Source organism: Astatotilapia calliptera, chromosome 7, assembly GCF_964374335.1.
Source record: "Astatotilapia calliptera chromosome 7, fAstCal68.1, whole genome shotgun sequence".
NCBI lineage: Eukaryota > Metazoa > Chordata > Actinopteri > Cichliformes > Cichlidae > Astatotilapia > Astatotilapia calliptera.
The window spans coordinates 19,197,075-19,214,028 of NC_137428.1; the positions used below are offsets into that span (position 1 = coordinate 19,197,075).

At 39.9% G+C, this 16,954-nt stretch overlaps 3 protein-coding genes across 12 annotated transcripts in view; 1 reads left to right on the top strand and 2 right to left on the bottom strand.

The window, feature by feature from the left end:
- The window catches only part of rapgef1b (Rap guanine nucleotide exchange factor (GEF) 1b), a 45,006-nt gene extending 38,086 nt beyond the window's left edge, over positions 1 to 6,920 (top strand). For all 10 annotated transcript variants that reach the window (XM_026173405.2, XM_080303585.1, XM_080303582.1 and 7 more), the window contains 9 exons: positions 2,337 to 2,429; positions 2,525 to 2,710; positions 4,376 to 4,460; positions 4,574 to 4,668; positions 4,826 to 4,904; positions 4,991 to 5,092; positions 5,191 to 5,288; positions 5,368 to 5,496; positions 5,705 to 6,920. In XM_026173405.2, the coding sequence (XP_026029190.2) occupies positions 2,337 to 2,429; positions 2,525 to 2,710; positions 4,376 to 4,460; positions 4,574 to 4,668; positions 4,826 to 4,904; positions 4,991 to 5,092; positions 5,191 to 5,288; positions 5,368 to 5,496; positions 5,705 to 5,855 (1,018 nt within the window). In that variant the 3' untranslated portion in view covers positions 5,856 to 6,920. The remainder of the gene's footprint in view (positions 1 to 2,336; positions 2,430 to 2,524; positions 2,711 to 4,375; positions 4,461 to 4,573; positions 4,669 to 4,825; positions 4,905 to 4,990; positions 5,093 to 5,190; positions 5,289 to 5,367; positions 5,497 to 5,704) is intronic.
- Positions 6,921 to 7,008: 88 nt separating this feature from the next.
- On the bottom strand, positions 7,009 to 11,321 carry uck1 (uridine-cytidine kinase 1). Its single transcript, XM_026173411.2, has 7 exons — positions 11,126 to 11,321; positions 10,575 to 10,734; positions 9,884 to 9,980; positions 9,650 to 9,792; positions 8,082 to 8,176; positions 7,927 to 7,975; positions 7,009 to 7,815 (listed from the first exon to the last, which is right to left on the bottom strand). Exons 1-7 carry the CDS (start codon positions 11,213 to 11,215, stop codon positions 7,622 to 7,624), a joined length of 828 nt encoding a protein of 275 aa, XP_026029196.1. The 5' UTR covers positions 11,216 to 11,321; the 3' UTR covers positions 7,009 to 7,621.
- Positions 11,322 to 11,597: 276 nt separating this feature from the next.
- Positions 11,598 to 13,457, bottom strand: dnlz (DNL-type zinc finger). Its single transcript, XM_026176904.2, has 3 exons — positions 13,036 to 13,457; positions 12,806 to 12,945; positions 11,598 to 11,827 (listed from the first exon to the last, which is right to left on the bottom strand). Exons 1-3 carry the CDS (start codon positions 13,354 to 13,356, stop codon positions 11,674 to 11,676), a joined length of 615 nt encoding a protein of 204 aa, XP_026032689.2. The 5' UTR covers positions 13,357 to 13,457; the 3' UTR covers positions 11,598 to 11,673.
- Between the last annotated feature and the right edge of the window lie 3,497 nt (positions 13,458 to 16,954).

A 16,954-nucleotide genomic window follows, 5' to 3' on the forward strand; every position in this document is an offset into this window, starting at 1 on the left:
TTTGCATTAGCTGGCCTGCCAGAACCTAAAACTCCAGTGGGAGATCATAAGTGTCACAATGGTGGTTATCAGCTTTGTGTGTTAACCCAGGCTTTCTGCTTCAGGCTCCTGTAAAAGGGATGTTTGACGTGTTGTTTGACTCTTTCTCCACAAAATGGATCATAAGACTGTCCTGAAGACTGGAGAGTAATGCTGCAGAAAATTGCACATTTCATGATTTGTTCAACACAAGCGCACAGAGGGGAAATATAAATATGTTAATATATTTATATTACTGCTCTGTGTGCTCTGTGTGCTGCTGTAACTGCTGCACATCAGAGCTCTTAAACTTAAAGGCATAAGCCTTAAAGGCAGATCAATGTGTTCAGCTCTGACTCCGTCTCATAGCCTTATTGACTAAATAGGAATTCTTGATGATACATGCCCAATAAAATCTATGTGGTCAGTTTTCTGATCTGTCTTCTAGAAGCTGCAATTCCAGCAGCATAAGGAAAAAAAAATCAACTTTATTTAAATAGAACCTTTGAAAGATCGAAATTATAAAGTGCATCACAAGACAAACAGAGATAAAAGTGAAACGGTGATAGGTGTAAGATACTGGCAGCACAAGGAGATTAAAAGTGAGCAATAAAGAAAATTAAAAATAGAAAACAGGTAAATTAAAAGCAAATATAAAATAATTAAAACATCATTGCTGGGGAAAGATGATACACTTTGGTGTGCACTTTGTACTTTGGTGCAAACCCACAGCACAATATAAGTTAACACAATTATAAGTTAGTGTTTTAGAATTAGCTGAAGAGAAGCTAAAACAGGGGTGAAGTGTTCGCTTTTTGTGTGGTTTTAGTAAAGAAGTCTGGCCACTGCATTTTAGTCCAGCTGTGCTCTGTAAACGTTGTTTCCACAAACAATTGTATAACAAACTGCAATAATCTAACCTAAAGGAGATGAAAGCGTCTATACTTTTGGATAAAATTGATCTGACCTTGCTGGGACTCCTAAGCTGCATAAAACAAGACTTGACAAATTATTCAGGCTCAGGCGGTTGTCAGAAATGATGATGAGGTCTTTACAATATTGGCTCAACTTTAAAGACAAAGAGCAGTTGTCAATAAAACCGTTAAGAGCTCTGCAGGTATTTTGGCCATGTGTTGAGGCTAATGACTCTGCAAAAACGCCCTGCACCATAGTTCAGCATTCAGAGTGGGACACTGATTAATAAAAGCAGAGTGTGGGAGACTGTTCAGCAGATTAGGACCAAACATAACAAGAAATTAAAGATTTTCTGTATTGCAAATTCCAGGAAAAAATGCGATGCATGGTTTCCACTGCTGTAACTTCAAACCTCATGGTTGCATGTATACATATTCCTTGTGTAGACTTACAGGATGCTGTTTGAAATAACAGAGAAAATGTGGCACCCACAGTCAATTTTTAAGCCAAAAAGCCGAACACACAAGTTACCTTGGTGATCTAGACAGGTACCCATTATTCTCACCTCACAGTACAACTCTTAGAGCAGGAATCAAGGAAAACGAAAACAAGAGAAGCTGAAGTGGAGGTGGGTATCAAAGTGGCTTACAGCTCTGCAGTTACAGAAGTCGAGCTAAAGCAAACAGCACTCTTCATATAAGATTTGCCAGCTGATTGAGTAGAAGGTTCTTTATCCAAATCTTGGCTCAGTGGCCTGTCTGAACTAAGGTGACTCTTGATTTCTTCAATGTACATAACATACCTTTGATGCCGTTTAATAAGCAAATTATTTTGAATTTATTTACTACATAAAGGGAAAAGAATGTGACTGTAAAGGGAAAACCACACCAAAGCTGGAAAACCATCTGCAAACATGACTTCAGTTCTATTTAGGAATCCTTACACAAAATAGTGGGAGCATTATCTATCTGTAAGTATCCCTACAGTACACTGCTGTTGCCATGACAGTTTTTTGTAAAGTGCTCTTCACTCCTGACTTTGTCCTTATACTTAAATATTAAAGAAAGATGTTGTGTATGTACTCCTGGTTGGGATAGGGCTAGATATGTGGGTGTGTGTGTTTACTCTGCACCGTGATGTTGCAGAGTAATGCAGAAGTGATATAACAAGCAGTGTAACTGATTGAAGTAAATGAGTGAAGAAATGCATTGTTTTTTAAAAGGGAAAGCATGTTATGTATTCATAGTTCACTTATTTTGGGTAAGAACCGTACTGGGACAAGTCCCTGATGAATTGATGATTCATTCATCTGCCACTTCTTGGAAGTATCATGAAGTATCAAGCTTTTTCTTTTTTTAATTCCACATTAAACACTGTTGTCACTGTCCTTAACCACAAAGCACATATACCACGTTCTGCCATAGTCCAGACACCTTCAAGAAACGAGTCAGCAAGAACACGTTCTTTGTGCTGGTTCGTGTGGTAGATGAGCTGTGGTGAGTAGTTATTGTTCCCCGTTGTCCTTCTTTTGTTACCTTTTAACTGCTTTATTGAGCTGACAGATTTCTTTCGTCCCTTCTGTGTCTTCCAGCTTGGTAGAGCTGACCGAGGACATTTTGAAACAGCTCATGGACCTGGTGTTCACACTAGTGTGTAATGGCGAACTCAGTCTCGCCCGTGTGCTCCGCAAGAATATCCTGGATAAGGTGGAGCAAAAGAAGCTGCTGCGTTACACTAACTCACTCAAGCCCCTCGCGGCACGAGGGGTCTCTGCAAGGTACTGTGGGAGTTTCAAGTCAAGTCTTTTTGAGGCGTGCATGGGGATGGGGATGACGGAAAAATGCAGTGCTTCTCTTATAGCTCTGTACCTTTAAGGATAACAAGCAGGGCTGGATTCAGTGCCTGGCAGACTTGCAATCAGAAACCACAAGACTGCAGTCATAGAATCTTAAACCAATTTAATGATTCCCAGATGACATCATGGCTGCAGTTAAACATTTGGGGAGTAAAGCGTTGTGTACTGAGATGTATCTTAATATCAGATTCCATTTTAACTTCATTAAGCAGCTATTTTATCGACACAGGGTGCTGTATTAAAATAATTTCTCTGTACTAATTAATAATCAGTCGACCAGTTTGAGGTAATATAAGAAATAGCTTAGTAATTGTGATGAAAGTGAAGATGATCAGACAGTCCAGGTAAATGAATTCTAATGAGCAGTGGAAGGTTGAAGCACTGACAGTTTGGCACAGGATAGGTGGACAGTGACAGCGCTAACAGGAGTGAAGCCAGGGGGGGACGTTCAAGGACACAAATAAAAATCGGAAAGCGGTGCACAGTTTTTCTGTGGTTTCTGGATTAAACAACGTGTCCCTCAAGTGGTGTGAAAGATTGTGCAATGGCTTGTTTTCTCTCATTTGGTAGCTGTATCAAAAGGGTTACCCAATCAGCAGCTATGTGTGCACTATGTATCAATCCGCTATATTAAAAAGGCCGAGTTAGTGGCTCAGCTGTGTGCCACAACAGTGCACCACAGTTTCCATTTAAATTGTTTTGTAAAGTGTTTTGGAATGAATTGAATCATAGCCTGTATATAAATGATGGACATAGCCGCAGTGAGGTCACCCATTGATTCTGGACTCTGCAGTAACACTGAGGCAAAGTTGAACCCAGGAACCCTGCAACAGTCTTCAGTTCAGTTTTATTTTATTCATACAGCACCTGAAGGCGCTTTATATTGTAAGGTACAGACCCTACAATAATACGGGGAAAGTCACAACAATCAGGTGACCCCCTATGAGCAAGTACTTGGTGACAATAGGAAGGAAAAACTCCCTTTAAACAGGAAGAAACCTCCAGCAGAAACAGACTCAGGTTCAGGGAGGGCTGCCATTACGCCACTCATCCACACGACGTATAGCAGCACCCACTACATCCATCTTTTATGCTAGAACTACAGTTTTGGCGGTTCTGCTTTGTGTGTGTTGTATATTTGCCACCCTGTCACCTGTCAATCATTGGTATCCTGCGATCTAATTGGCAGCCATTTCAACTATCCCCCTTGAAGTTGAGGAAAGTTTCATTTAGTACCCACCCACTACACATGACACGTAGTGTTTTTTTGTCTGTGGGCATGTGAATGTCATTGACTTCCTTTTGTCTCTGCTAGTCACTTCCTGTGGGGATGTGCCTTGACATATAGCAATTGCCATAAATGCAGTTTCTTCCAGTTAAAAGGGAGTTTTTCCTTCCCGCTGTCACCAAGAGTTTGGTCAAAGTGGTTGTCTGATTGTTGGGTCTTTACCTTACAGCATAAAGCACCTCGAGATGACTGTTGTTGTGTTTGTAAGGCTTTTTTGCTCTTCGGGACAGATGGGAAAGTAGGAGGTTGTGTCGCTTCAGTTTCAGACTCCATCTAATGATTTGTGTGTTTTTCATCAGGCCTGGAACTCTTCACGACTTTCGCAGTCACGAGATCGCCGATCAGCTCACACTTCTCGACGCTGAACTTTTTTATAAAATTGAGGTACGGTGCCTTCGTTGCTGCGTTAAATCTTTCACCGATCTGCCGATCATTTGTGCTTTGACACATAATCAATCCCAACTTTGTGCTCTGCTCTCCTCTGTGTTTTCCTTCAGATTCCCGAAGTTCTACTTTGGGCCAAGGAGCAGAATGAGGAGAAGAGTCCGAACCTGACTCAGTTCACAGAGCACTTTAACAACATGAGCTATTGGTATGACAAAAAAAAACTAAACACAAACCTCATCAGACACTGTAACGCTTAACTCAACATCTCCTCCCCTATAATTAAATTCTATGGCTTTCGTCTCATACCATCTCGCCTCAATGAACGCCGACACCCCACCGTGTCTCTCTCTGTCTCCTTGCAGGGTTCGCTCTTTGATAATTCAGCAAGAGAAAGCTCAAGACAGAGAAAAGCTGCTTCTCAAGTTCATTAAGATAATGAAGGTTGGTTTAAGTCTTACAAACCGTACAAATCACCAGGAGTTTCCCTGTTTAACAGCATTTAACAGTCATATTTATTTTTATTACAGCACTTAAGAAAGTTGAATAACTTCAACTCCTACTTGGCAATACTGTCTGCTTTGGACTCGGCCCCCATCAGGAGGTTGGAGTGGCAGAAGCAGACCTCAGAGGTGAGACGATTGCGAATTTAGGAAGAGAAATTAAAAATCTCCTCGGGTATCACAGCTGTTATTTAATTTAATAAACATCCCCACATCTTCTCCCTCAGGGATTGGAGGAGTATTGCACGCTGATCGACAGCTCCTCCTCCTTCAGGGCATACAGAGCTGCACTGGCTGAAGTGGAGCCCCCGTGCATCCCGTACTTGTGAGTAAATGCGCATGACTCATCGAGATGGGCGTCTACCCACGACTGGTTCATTTATTCCTTCCACTCTTCTCCACAGGGGTCTCATCCTCCAGGACCTGACCTTCGTCCACCTTGGGAACCCTGACCTGATCGACGGGAAGGTCAATTTCTCCAAACGCTGGCAGCAGTTCAACATTCTGGACAGTATGCGGCGCTTCCAACAAGTGTAGGTCCATCGGAATAAGTATGATTTAATAAGAAGCCACTGAACACATCAATCGCAGCAATAAATGTCATCATCGTTTGCCACTGGAAGGAACGCTAATGTGTTCCTGCTTTGTTCTCCATTAAATTTTAATGTCATAAAACATGGCTGTCATCTTCACACAGACTGCTTTGCTTTCTCAGTAATGAATTACCTCTCCTCATCTCAGGCATTATGAGCTGAAGCGCAACGAAGACATCGTCTCGTTCTTCAACGACTTCAGCGATCACCTGGCCGAGGAGGCCCTCTGGGAGCTGTCGCTGAAGATAAAACCCAGAAACATCTCGAGACGCAAGACGGACCGCGAGGAGAAGACCTAGGGCCCGCGGAGGGGAGGAGGGCCTCCAACACTGACCTCCAACTGTGCTTCATGACACTAACTCCACTTTACTACAGACTGAAAGAGAGACGAACGGAAGCTACCCGCAGAGGCTGATGGGAGACTCATTGTGGGTGGGGGGAGGGGGTTGAGAACAAACTACAGACAACTGAAGCGTCATCGAGGTTTACAAAGAGCTCTACTGCTCGGGGAGATTATAATTGGGATTATTGGAGACATTCTGTGGCTGCGGCGAGACAACAGGTAGACCGGTGCCAAGGAGGGGAAGAATCACAGGGAGACACTACGGAAATGACCAGTCTGCTCCCTGGGCTTTCTGTTTTAGAGTGGAGCTGCTGCGCGAGTGTGTGAGTGTGTGAGCTGAATGGTCCATTACTCTCAAGCCGCTCCTTCCTCTTCCTCATGTATGTGCCATCTATTGGTTTTCTTCAGCCCTCTCCCTACTCGAGTTCCCCTCAAACGGCAGCCTGACACAAACTGTGACATCTACGGGCGGGCCGCAGACCCCCGAGGGCTCGCTGTGGGCACGAGGCTGGGAGGTGGGAGATTTGGACTTAGAGGAGAGGATGGCCATGATAGACTGGAAACCTGTTTTGCAACATTTTTGTGTAAGAATCATGTATGGTTATGAAATGTATTATATACAGTGCTCCTTTTGTTCTTAAAAAGGATGTTTATGCTTATGAGAAGAGCTCCGCTTCTCCCAAGTGCCATACACGTGCACTTGAAAGAAAAAAAAAAAAGATAAGCAAAGCAAAAACACAAGAAGATAAATAACTAAAGATGCTGTGATCTGTGTACATCATTCTGAATCATCGAGTGCCGTGTTCAAGTGTAGAGAAACCATCAGGCAATCACAGTCACGTCCCGGTCATGTTAGTGTGTGAAAGACTGTGTGTGACTGAAGTCCTCTGTGACTTGTGTGTGTGTGTCATTCCAAAAATGTGCTGTAGTAAAATCATTTTTTTTTATTCCTTTTTGGGGATAAAACCAACACTTCACACTGTGCTCTCAAACTCCAATAAAGCAAACGGCTCTTTCTATACACACTGTGTTGGTCACAAGATCCACAAGATCCAAGATCCACCCCATTCCACCCCACCCTCCTTTTCTCAAATCGACTGACACTTGAATAAAGTTTAACAGTTTCCGTTTATTGTCGTACACAAATAACGAGTGGAAGTAAACAAATTAAGGCATAGATCCATTATTAAATAATTAAGGATGTGCTCGATATGAAACTAGGTGCAACACATCTGGCTCTGACTTGATTTAAAAGAGAAACGTACAAGACATCTGCATTATCATTTCAATATATTAATCTGAAAGCAATAAAGAAGCATGACTCAGTTTAACAGTAGGGTCACTCCAAGTGCAAAAGCATGACTATAGGTCAGCATCTACTGTACAGAAACACTTCCTACCCTCAATTATAAGACCTCCAGTCTCAGACACAGGTCACATGACTGGACTTAACACTGAAAGAAAAAAAACAAATTAAAGCATCATGGAAGACTGCTTGTTTAAAAACAAAAAACATATTCAAGAGTCTGTTAATGCACCAATAACTGCAGTTAAATGGGAAAGACGTTGCAGCACTAAATCCCTGCAACATGTGATTATGGGTAATATTTTAAAATAATGCAGAGCGTGTCCAACACACTTCACATTTAGAAAAAAAAAAATTAAATACAATCTGTAGCAGCGATTAAAGCTCAAAGCCAATCGATTCAAATCTATACAGTCTCAGTGAGGCCGACTGCTGGGCTCCAGGAGGACCCTCTTTCCTGGGGCGTTAGCGGATCCGTTCTGTAGGTCACCTTGCTCAGACAGGACCCGTTTAAGAGCACGTGCTTGGCCGTTCACGGATCCACGCTGCCATTTGCAGATTTCGCCGTTTAAAATATCTTGGATGTGCTGCACAATGAGGTTAATGGCCACTGATGGAAATCAGAAAAAAACGAGTTGGGGGTTTTTCTGGGTTTTTTTGACTCTACAGAGAGCAAGAAAATGCTGAAATGTATTTATTTTCTTAAGGAAAAAGCACTCACCCATATTGTCGACTCCTCTTGGAATGATGACATCTGCATACTTCTTAGTCTGGGAAGAACAAAATGTCTTTAGAAACAAATGTAATGTGTGTCTGCTTAACAGAATAAGATGCTGAACAAATAAGCGCATAATCGGGGCTGACCACCACACTTACAGGCAAACAAAACTCTTCAAAAGCTGGCTTCACAAATGTTGTATACTGACTGAGAATCTGCTCGAGATCTCTCCCTCTGCTCATGTCTCGCAGAACTACAGGAGGAGGAAAAAAAAGAAAAAAGTAGGATATGAAGTAATATCAACTGTAAAAATGTGATGCAGCATATAAAGATTAGACCAAAAACTGAATCCCAAAGACAAGTGATGATGCCATCAAGAACAACTGGACTTTCCCATATTTGTGTTCTCTTCATTTCACTGTCTGTAATATCTATTAATATTACTATGGTACAAAATTTGTGAGTCATCCTCAGTTTCTTTATATTTTGCTAGAAAAAAAATAGGAAATGGGTACAGTAATTGATTCAAACTTGCATGGAAATACCCGTATATAAAGAAAAATTGAGTTCTAGTGATTTGGAATATTAGTTCTGATGAACACAGGTCTCGCTCTTGTCATTTCTGTAAGTAGCCTGCAGGAATAGTGCTCCAGGCTTCTTTGGGTGTTGGCTGCCTTTTGTTCTGCTCTCTGTCAGGAGGATCCCACAATGCTTCAGTAATGTCCAGATCAGGACACTGGGGAGGCCAATCCATGACCTATAATGTTCCATTGTATGATTGTTTTTTAATCCATCTGTGTTTTTGCTGCATTAATAGTTTGTTTGAGATCATCGTCATGATAAAAACTCAAGCTGCTTTATATCACACATTTTCCAGATGGTTCTGTATGTTCGATCAACTTCTGACTGCAACTTTCTGTGTTCATAATTCCTAATTTTGACAAGATCCCCAAAGCCACTGGTCGAAATGCAGCCTTAAACCATGACAGAGCCTCCGCTGTGATGGGCAGATGACTAAACGCTCTCCTGACCTCCTCTGTATATAGACAGCCATCTAAACCTAAAATTTAGAAATTCAGATTCATCACGCCTTAAGACCTGTTGCCACTGATTTACAGTGTAGTTTTTCTGTTAATTGGTATACCTCAGCCTTTTTCTTCCCGTTTCCCCTCCTTAACAACGGCTTCTTGACAGCCACCCTTCCACTGAGACCATTTCTGATGAAGCTTCAGTGACAGATCTATTGAAGGGCCAGATCCTGTGTCAGGCTTTTGTTGGATCTTTTCACCCCATTTCTTTAGGACATGACTTTCAAATACTGTTCACTGCACCACAGCAAGATATGCCAGCTTTTCAGCTAATTGATTCTGATGTAAGGGTTGAATGCTCAGCCAAATACACATTTGGGCCTGACCTGGCCAGTCAGCCAACAAAATGAGCCCCCTTAGTTCTGCTGGCAAGTTTTCTATTTTTGGCCTCTGATGATAAAGCTTTTTATGGATTAGATCATCGTATTGTTACCAAACCACAATAATCCCAACAAATAGCACAGTTTGACATCTTAAACTTAGAAATTAATAGAAAATCAACAAAGACTGGTAAATGAAAGTTATTTTGTTCATGTTATTTTGAAAGTTTTGAAATCTTAAGAAACATAAAAAAAAAAATTTTTTAATAACATAAATTTTTGGTTTGGTTTTCACATGTGTAAGGGAGTCACCGATACCTCTGCGAGACAGTCTGACGTCTGAATCTGTGTCCACAAACAGCTTCATGTGAAACATGTCGCGCACTTTCTGTGGGTAGAAAACGAGGATCCCCTCAAAGAGGACTACATCTGCTGGGTAAACTGTGATCCTCTCTTCCTGCCTATAAACACAATAAATGAGGTGAGGACAGAGGACTTTATTTTTTTATAAAGAATATCAGGGCTTAGAACCACAAAGAGCTTCCTTCCTACCTGGAATGGGTGACAAAGTCATATGTTGGCACTTCGACTACCCTCCCCTCCACGATATCCTTCAACGTTTGGTACATTAACTCATTATCAAATGCCTCTGAAAGACATTAAACCGAAACACTGAAGGACTAGCCTTATGTGTCTAATTCACTGTATAAAACAGCAAAAACATGATTAAATCAATAAATATGTGAAGTACATAATACGAGGCATGTAAGGAGCATAATTTCACAGAGCCCATGTTCAGCATTACCCACTAAACCCACACGTGTTAACACAAGTGTACTTAACTAAAGCACTGCTTCCAGCCCATATATTGTCACCTGCTCAGAAATAGCAATCCCAAACTCTAAATAAAATCTAAGCATTGCAATTCATCATGTCAGACTTTGAATTTTCTGTTTCTGTGGTTTTTTGCTCCTGATTGTTTTTTACTTTTTTTTTTCCTCCACAGGACTTTTATATTTACTACAGATGTTAGATCATCCAGTAAAAATATCTGGATGTCTTTTATAATTAACAACACCCTTAAAACAGCATAACAAAATATATATGCATGCTATTTTACAATACAGGTAGGTTTTTAACTCTCCTATACCTCTATTAGAGTGATCTTACAAATACACCGACTGGGTCTGTCGTGATCAGATTTGGCAGAGGGGAAAAAATCCTACTTGTAGCATGAGCCTACCTGGGTGATCGAAGTTGTACTGGCCTTTGATCGCTTTGGCTTTTTGATCTGGAGTCAGGACCCTGTAGAAGCAGTCCTGGCTTATAATTGCCACCTTCCTCTGGCGGTGGTCCACCTTGTTCTGACCCAGGAGCTCCATGATCTTTGCACAGACGGTCGACTGTAAATAAATAAATAAAAATCGACTTTTGTTGTCGGTAATGCCTTTGATTGTATTAAATTCTGTTTTAGTTGATGTCCAGAGCAACAGTCTGAAGTGAAACGTTGTATCAGTGACCTCGGTATTTATTAGCTGACTCCAGGTCTATAAAGAACTGACAGTTTCATTACAGCGGCTAGTTAGCTGGACAAGTCTTGGGCCACCAGGTCACAAATATAGTATAAAATGAACACAGCAGACATGTAATTATGACCAACATACGTATTTCCCGGGTAAGTGAGTGTGACATTTGTTTTTGTCAGGTTGATAAACGCTAATATTGGCGCCAATAGCAGAGTACGCAAAGCTAGCCGGGATGCTAAATCACATACAAGCCCTAAACATGACGGACCTTGCCGCTGGCCGTTCCTCCGCTGACACCGATCAGGAAAGGCCGATGGCGGGGCCTGTCCGCCTCGTCCTGGGCTCCTGCAGTGTCCATTGCAGTCAATTCTATAGACTGCAAAATATAGCTAGCTTAGCTGAGAACTACTTGTCATATATGTTTACACGTTTACTGTACGCGACAATGCGAGATGTCGCGAGATTAGTCGTTCCCAACGGAACGCCCACAGGGTCATTTGGAGCGCAATAATGTTTTTTTTTTTAAATAAATAACAACAACAACAAAAATAATAATAACTTCGATGTTTTCCTATACACACATTACATACAGTTCGAGATAGTTATTTTATTATTTAATTAAAAACTATTCTTGCTTCAACTACAGTTAGTTGTTGGATTTATACTTCCAGCACCTTCTTTTGAAAGCTTATCATGTACACTAAAATGATCAAAATGCACGATGAAAAAAATCAAAGAAATTTCAAAAAATGCGATTTTATTAATAAATTAAATATAGCAATTTTACAGTATAAACATTACAGTACAAGCAGAGCGTTATCGTTTTTCTGGATCACTGCTAGACTCCTCTGTGTCTTCAGCACACTGTGGCTTGTCTTCTGTGGACTGATCCATCACTATCTCCAGAGCAGCACCTCTTTCAACCCTCTTCACTGTCTCTCCTTTGGCAGCGAGGATTTCCTCAATGTTTCTGAAGCAAAAGACCAACACTGAAAATTATACTGAAATATACTGCAGCAGCAGTCGTTGGCTGAAACAGAGATATCAATTACCTGCTGCGATTCAGACACGTCGCAGATAATATTTTATGATGTTGCTGTTATGTTAAACAACACGTAAGAGTCGGTATTAAAAGTAAAAAAATAAATAAATAAATCAGACATTACTAATTACTGACTAATAAACTCACCAGGTTAATCTAATAGTTTTACAATTATATTGGTGTTTATACATACCACTAAAGTAATATAAGGCGATACAGTCATGCAGTTAATGCTGATTCATGGTGCTTTTTCAGGCAGACAAATGATTGTCAGGTACTGGCTCTATATACAGTAACTCCAAGGAATAGTAGATACTAGTAGATGGATGCTTCTCAAGTGGTTCCTACAGCGGACGGATCCACATTGATTTGGCACAGATTTTGTGCTGGATGCCCTTCCCTCCACCAACAGAGCCACTCTGAGGCTCTGTTTGTCTGTCTTCCAGTATCTTATACATGTAAGGCAAAATATTTAACCACTACACAACAGAGCCACTCCAGGGAGAAAACTAAATCTTTTCGACTGATTTGTTTTTAATTATTATTTTACACTCACTTTGTATGGAATCTTATATATATTTGTCTGTACCAAAAAAAATCTTTACTGCACACAAGAAAATAACTTAATATTAAAAACGTTAAAATTACCCTACAGAGACTTTGTACTGTACACTGTTGGGCAAAAAACATCAAGAATGAAATTCATGTTTAAGGCTAAGTTAAATCATCCCCTCCTTCTTGCAGCAGAGAAGACTGCTTCAAAATTATTCTGGGATGCTTAGCATTGTTTTATTATTAGATCAGACGCTCTAATCACATGAACCGCAAATACTGCCAGATTAAAGGACCCAATTACACCCTCGGGATGTTGTTTTGAATCAGTGAGGAGTCCACGGCACTACCAACCTTTTCCCTTCCAAGTCGGTGAACCATTTGAGGTTATCGGCTATGATGTGGCGATTCTTGCATCCTGAACACGTGACTATGACGACACCTTTGTGGTAAGCCAGCTTAGAGATCTTCTGCATGGATCTGGTGGAGCAAACCTGCGAACAGGACACACTCTGCGTGTCATATACATGACTTTAAAAGAAAAAGTAAACAAAAACTACCTCAACACAGTGTGCGTGCGCTACCTTGCACGTGTAAACGAGGTGATAGTGTGTTGACTGAATCTGTCCCAATGCCTCACTGCTGACATTCCGTGAAATTGAGAGTCCTCGGTAACTACCGAAACGAGGTGTGCACCTGTAAGCGGGTGACAGAAGACGAAAACCTATGTTGTCCTGTGAAGAGAGCAGCCCTGTCCCGCCTGTCCCGGCTGTGGTTGGACAGTGAGCCACAGCACAGAGTCTGCGCAAAACTGAACGGTTACGGTGAGACCAAAGAGAGCGGCTGACCGCTCGCGCAGTGCTCGAAGAATAACTGAGTGTCAGACACTTCTGTAAAAACAACATTTTCACGGCTGTATTCAAACGGTAAAAGTCCCTTTTCAGTCGCAGATGAAATTGCTAATGACTTATCAACGTGGATGTTGTCGCACTCTGATGACATCACGCACCTACATTTTCAAAATAAAATGAATAAAATGATTTATTTTTCCTACAAAGGCCAGCATATTTCTAAATGAAAGCCGTAACGTGAAATTCTTTTGGAGACATCTCAGTTATGTTTGAGATGTGTTTAGTGTGTTTCTTTGTTTTTTATTTACAATAATAAGCTGACAACAATGTTCACAACCTGGTCATCTACAGGTATTTTTGTGTAACTATTATGCTAATTCAGTTCAAGTTAACTCAGTTTTATTATTTATCAACAAATCACAACAGCGAGGCCCTTTTTACGTTAAGGACCGTGGGAAGGAAAAACTTCTCTTTAACAGGAAGAAACGTGTCTATTTTATTGTCTTTCCATAAACCCCATTACGGATAACTCCATATTTTTATAGTTTATCTTCTCTACCATTTACTTGAAGTTCTGTAAATCTTTAAGCAAAAAAATTCACATATCCCAAGAATTTCGTTAATTGAATTTGAACCAAAATGTTAAACTAAAGATACAAGTGATCTATGGAATTATTTTTCTATCAATTTGAGAAAATAATTTCATTTCTGACTTTTGACAGAAAAATAACTCCACAGCTATCCAACATTGTGTTCTCTGATAAAATGAAGATTTAAATAGCCAATTCAGCAGCACAGACAAACAGTCCAATAGTAAACAAGCATGTAAACATAAACTGAACATTTTAGTTTTCCTATCTTTCTTTCTTTCATCATATCAATTTGTTGATAAATGCCTTTAATAGCTCTTCTTTCCTTTAACCAAGATAACCTGAGAAACATGGATTTTAGTAACTACATCACATCCACCTTTAACATTTAAACACATGCATTTCCACGCTCATGTAGCATGTTGCAGTTTTTGCTTACAATGACCTTGACCTTTGACCACGGAATTATAATCACTCAATCCAGCAGTTGGTGTCCTACAGATATTGTGGTCATATTGTGAGACTGGGACATATGGACATCCACACCTCAACCTGCAAGGAGGAGACATAAAGAAGTATTTACTATAAACAAGATGTTAGTTTAAAATAATCAAATATTAAGATGCATATGCATTAAAAACATTGAACATTAAACAGCTGTAAATGAGTATCAGTATCAGTATCATCAAGCTTTATTTGTCACAAGCAGGTTGCCCTGCAGAAATGAGCTGTAAATATAAGTAACACTTCTGAAACACAATGAATTTGTGATATGGTCTATGTCCACACCTTACTTCCTGATAGACCTTCATCAGTCAGTATAAACAAATACTGATTCTTTTCCTGCTGTGTTAGTCCCGTGTTAGTATGCTTTACTGTAGCTGCCGATTTCATGAGCACGATGCATTACTATATAATAAACATCTCAGATGTCTATTTATTCAAACTACCCCAAGCTGGACCACCTAGCAGGTTCAAATTCTGTTTGCATACACTGAAGGAAATTCTAACAAAGTTCAGCTTCTCTGGCTAAGGAGCTAAACCTGCCAAAAACCTACCACAAAGCCCTCCACAGCAAAGGTTGTTTTTCATTTATGACAGAAAAAATAAAGTTTGAATTGCATTGAATATCTGGAGAGGTCAGGCATTTCTGTGGAGTCACTCACATGAGGGTCAATACAGTCTTGAATGTCTCAGATTCAGATTTTGCACCTCTGGGATGGCCATTGTTTCACAAATCCAGAATCATATATCATATTATTAGCATTAACTGAGTAGTTCACAGACACTTTTCATCACCTCATTGTTTCCCAAGGCTTTAGTGGGAATTGAAGCGGTAAGGACACAATGTATAACAAAACCTTTTACAATGTTCCAGTAGGTTGTGGCCAAGGCTGCTGCAGGCCTGTGGAGGTTAATTGAATGGCAATAAGCACAAATGACAAATGCACTGAGCTGTGTGGGTTAAGGGAAAGGTATGGATGTCTTAAAAGTGGAACTCTGTGGCACACTGTCTCTGTGATGGGTCCATGTGCAGTTTCTGGGTGTTATAGTTCTTTGTTACTGTGACAGAGCAAGCACAGGGCTCACTTGTATGACTTGTGATACAGATGAACTAAATAAACACATTTCTAAACTAGAAGGTTTTAGTGCTGTGAAAATTTCTTATTTCATACTTGTCACATTTGTCAAAAGCTAAGTTCAGTTTCACTAACTTCACCTAGGCCTGATTACTGCCAGACCTGTTGAATCAAAAAAATCGCTTAATAGTAATTGTCTGACAAAGTGAAGTAGGCTAAATAATCTCAAAACCCAACACGTTATGCCACGACCTAAAGAAACTCAAGGGCAGCTGAGAAAGTCATTTTCAGTCTGGAAATGGATACAAAGCCATTCAAAAATTGGATTTTGTATTGTCTCAAGTTATCTTTGTCTGATATTAAAATTTATTTGATGATCTGAAATATAAGCCTGACAAATATGCAAAAAAAAAAAAAACCCTAACAAATCAGAAAGGGGGCAAATACCTTTTCACAGCAAGTATTTACACCTTAAAATATATTATCTCTAAATGCTGTTTGTTTATTAACATGTTATGGACTGTACTATATGATATTCTGCACAAATGATCATTACAGGGAGGATTCATACCTTATTCATAAGCCCTCACTTTAGGCAAACATGTATTATTCAGTGGGAACAGTTCCATCTAAAGTTTGATTTGAAGGCTTTTTGCATCTGTTCTGAAGTGAATATATAATGCTTGGAATGAGGTTGAGCACATTTCCGATAATATTTAGACTTGAGGTGCCCCAAAGTCAATCTGGGATGTGGATGAACAGACACAAGCAGCCCAGTCAGCTTAAAAATTGAAGAAATGTGACAAGTTCATCTAAAATTTTTGGAATGACCTACCTAAACTACCACAAATTCATGTGCAAGTGTACCAATGAAATTAGATGCTGTATGTGGGGTAGTTATTAAAAATGTATGCACAGTTCCACCGTGCAATCACTGCAGAGATTTGTGGAAGAGCCGAAAGAAGAAATTGCTGGTGAATGAAGATGAGTGTGATTTTTTATTGTTGTTGCTATTTTTAAACCCTTAAAGTTACTGTAAATGTAAAAAAAAAAAAAAAAAAAAAAAGGGGGTTAGATCGCGTAAAGTATTGATTTGAATTTTTTCACTGTTTACATTTTTTTAACACATTTATAACTTATACAGTTGTGTTTTGTTTGTCAATTAGCAAAACCCTTCTCTTTTATAATTACAGGACATTCTGACCAATGAGCAATGTGTAATTTTACACATTTATTTCCTACAATTTACAAGCCCAAACAAATGGACTGACAGCGTTTTTTTTATGTACCAAAGGAGCCCTTCTTTATCATGTAGAAAAACGAAAAGAAGAATTGCACTTTTTATTATTATCTTAAGATATGTTAAGTGTGTAATTACAATTCTTTACACTTACAGAAATGCAGACTTTCACTGGCCCACTTAAGTTTAAAGAGGGCTGTAGTTCAGTTCAGTTCAATTCCGTTGTATTTAATTTTATTTCT

What these genes read in the sequence shown, in the direction of transcription:
- dnlz (XM_026176904.2), bottom strand. Translation starts at nt 13,356, where the DNA reads ATGTTGTTTTTACAGAAGTGTCTGACACTCAGTTATTCTTCGAGCACT. An exon ending in ACCTCGTTTACACGTGCAAG is followed by an intron (nt 12,946 to 13,035) that starts GTAGCGCACGCA and finishes TCCTGTTCGCAG; the next exon opens with GTTTGCTCCACCAGATCCAT. An exon ending in ACCGACTTGGAAGGGAAAAG is followed by an intron (nt 11,828 to 12,805) that starts GTTGGTAGTGCC and finishes CTTTTGCTTCAG; the next exon opens with AAACATTGAGGAAATCCTCG.
- uck1 (XM_026173411.2), bottom strand. Translation starts at nt 11,215, where the DNA reads ATGGACACTGCAGGAGCCCAGGACGAGGCGGACAGGCCCCGCCATCGG. An exon ending in GACTTTGTCACCCATTCCAG is followed by an intron (nt 9,793 to 9,883) that starts GTAGGAAGGAAG and finishes TTGTGTTTATAG; the next exon opens with GCAGGAAGAGAGGATCACAG. An exon ending in AAGAGGAGTCGACAATATGG is followed by an intron (nt 7,816 to 7,926) that starts GTGAGTGCTTTT and finishes GATTTCCATCAG; the next exon opens with TGGCCATTAACCTCATTGTG.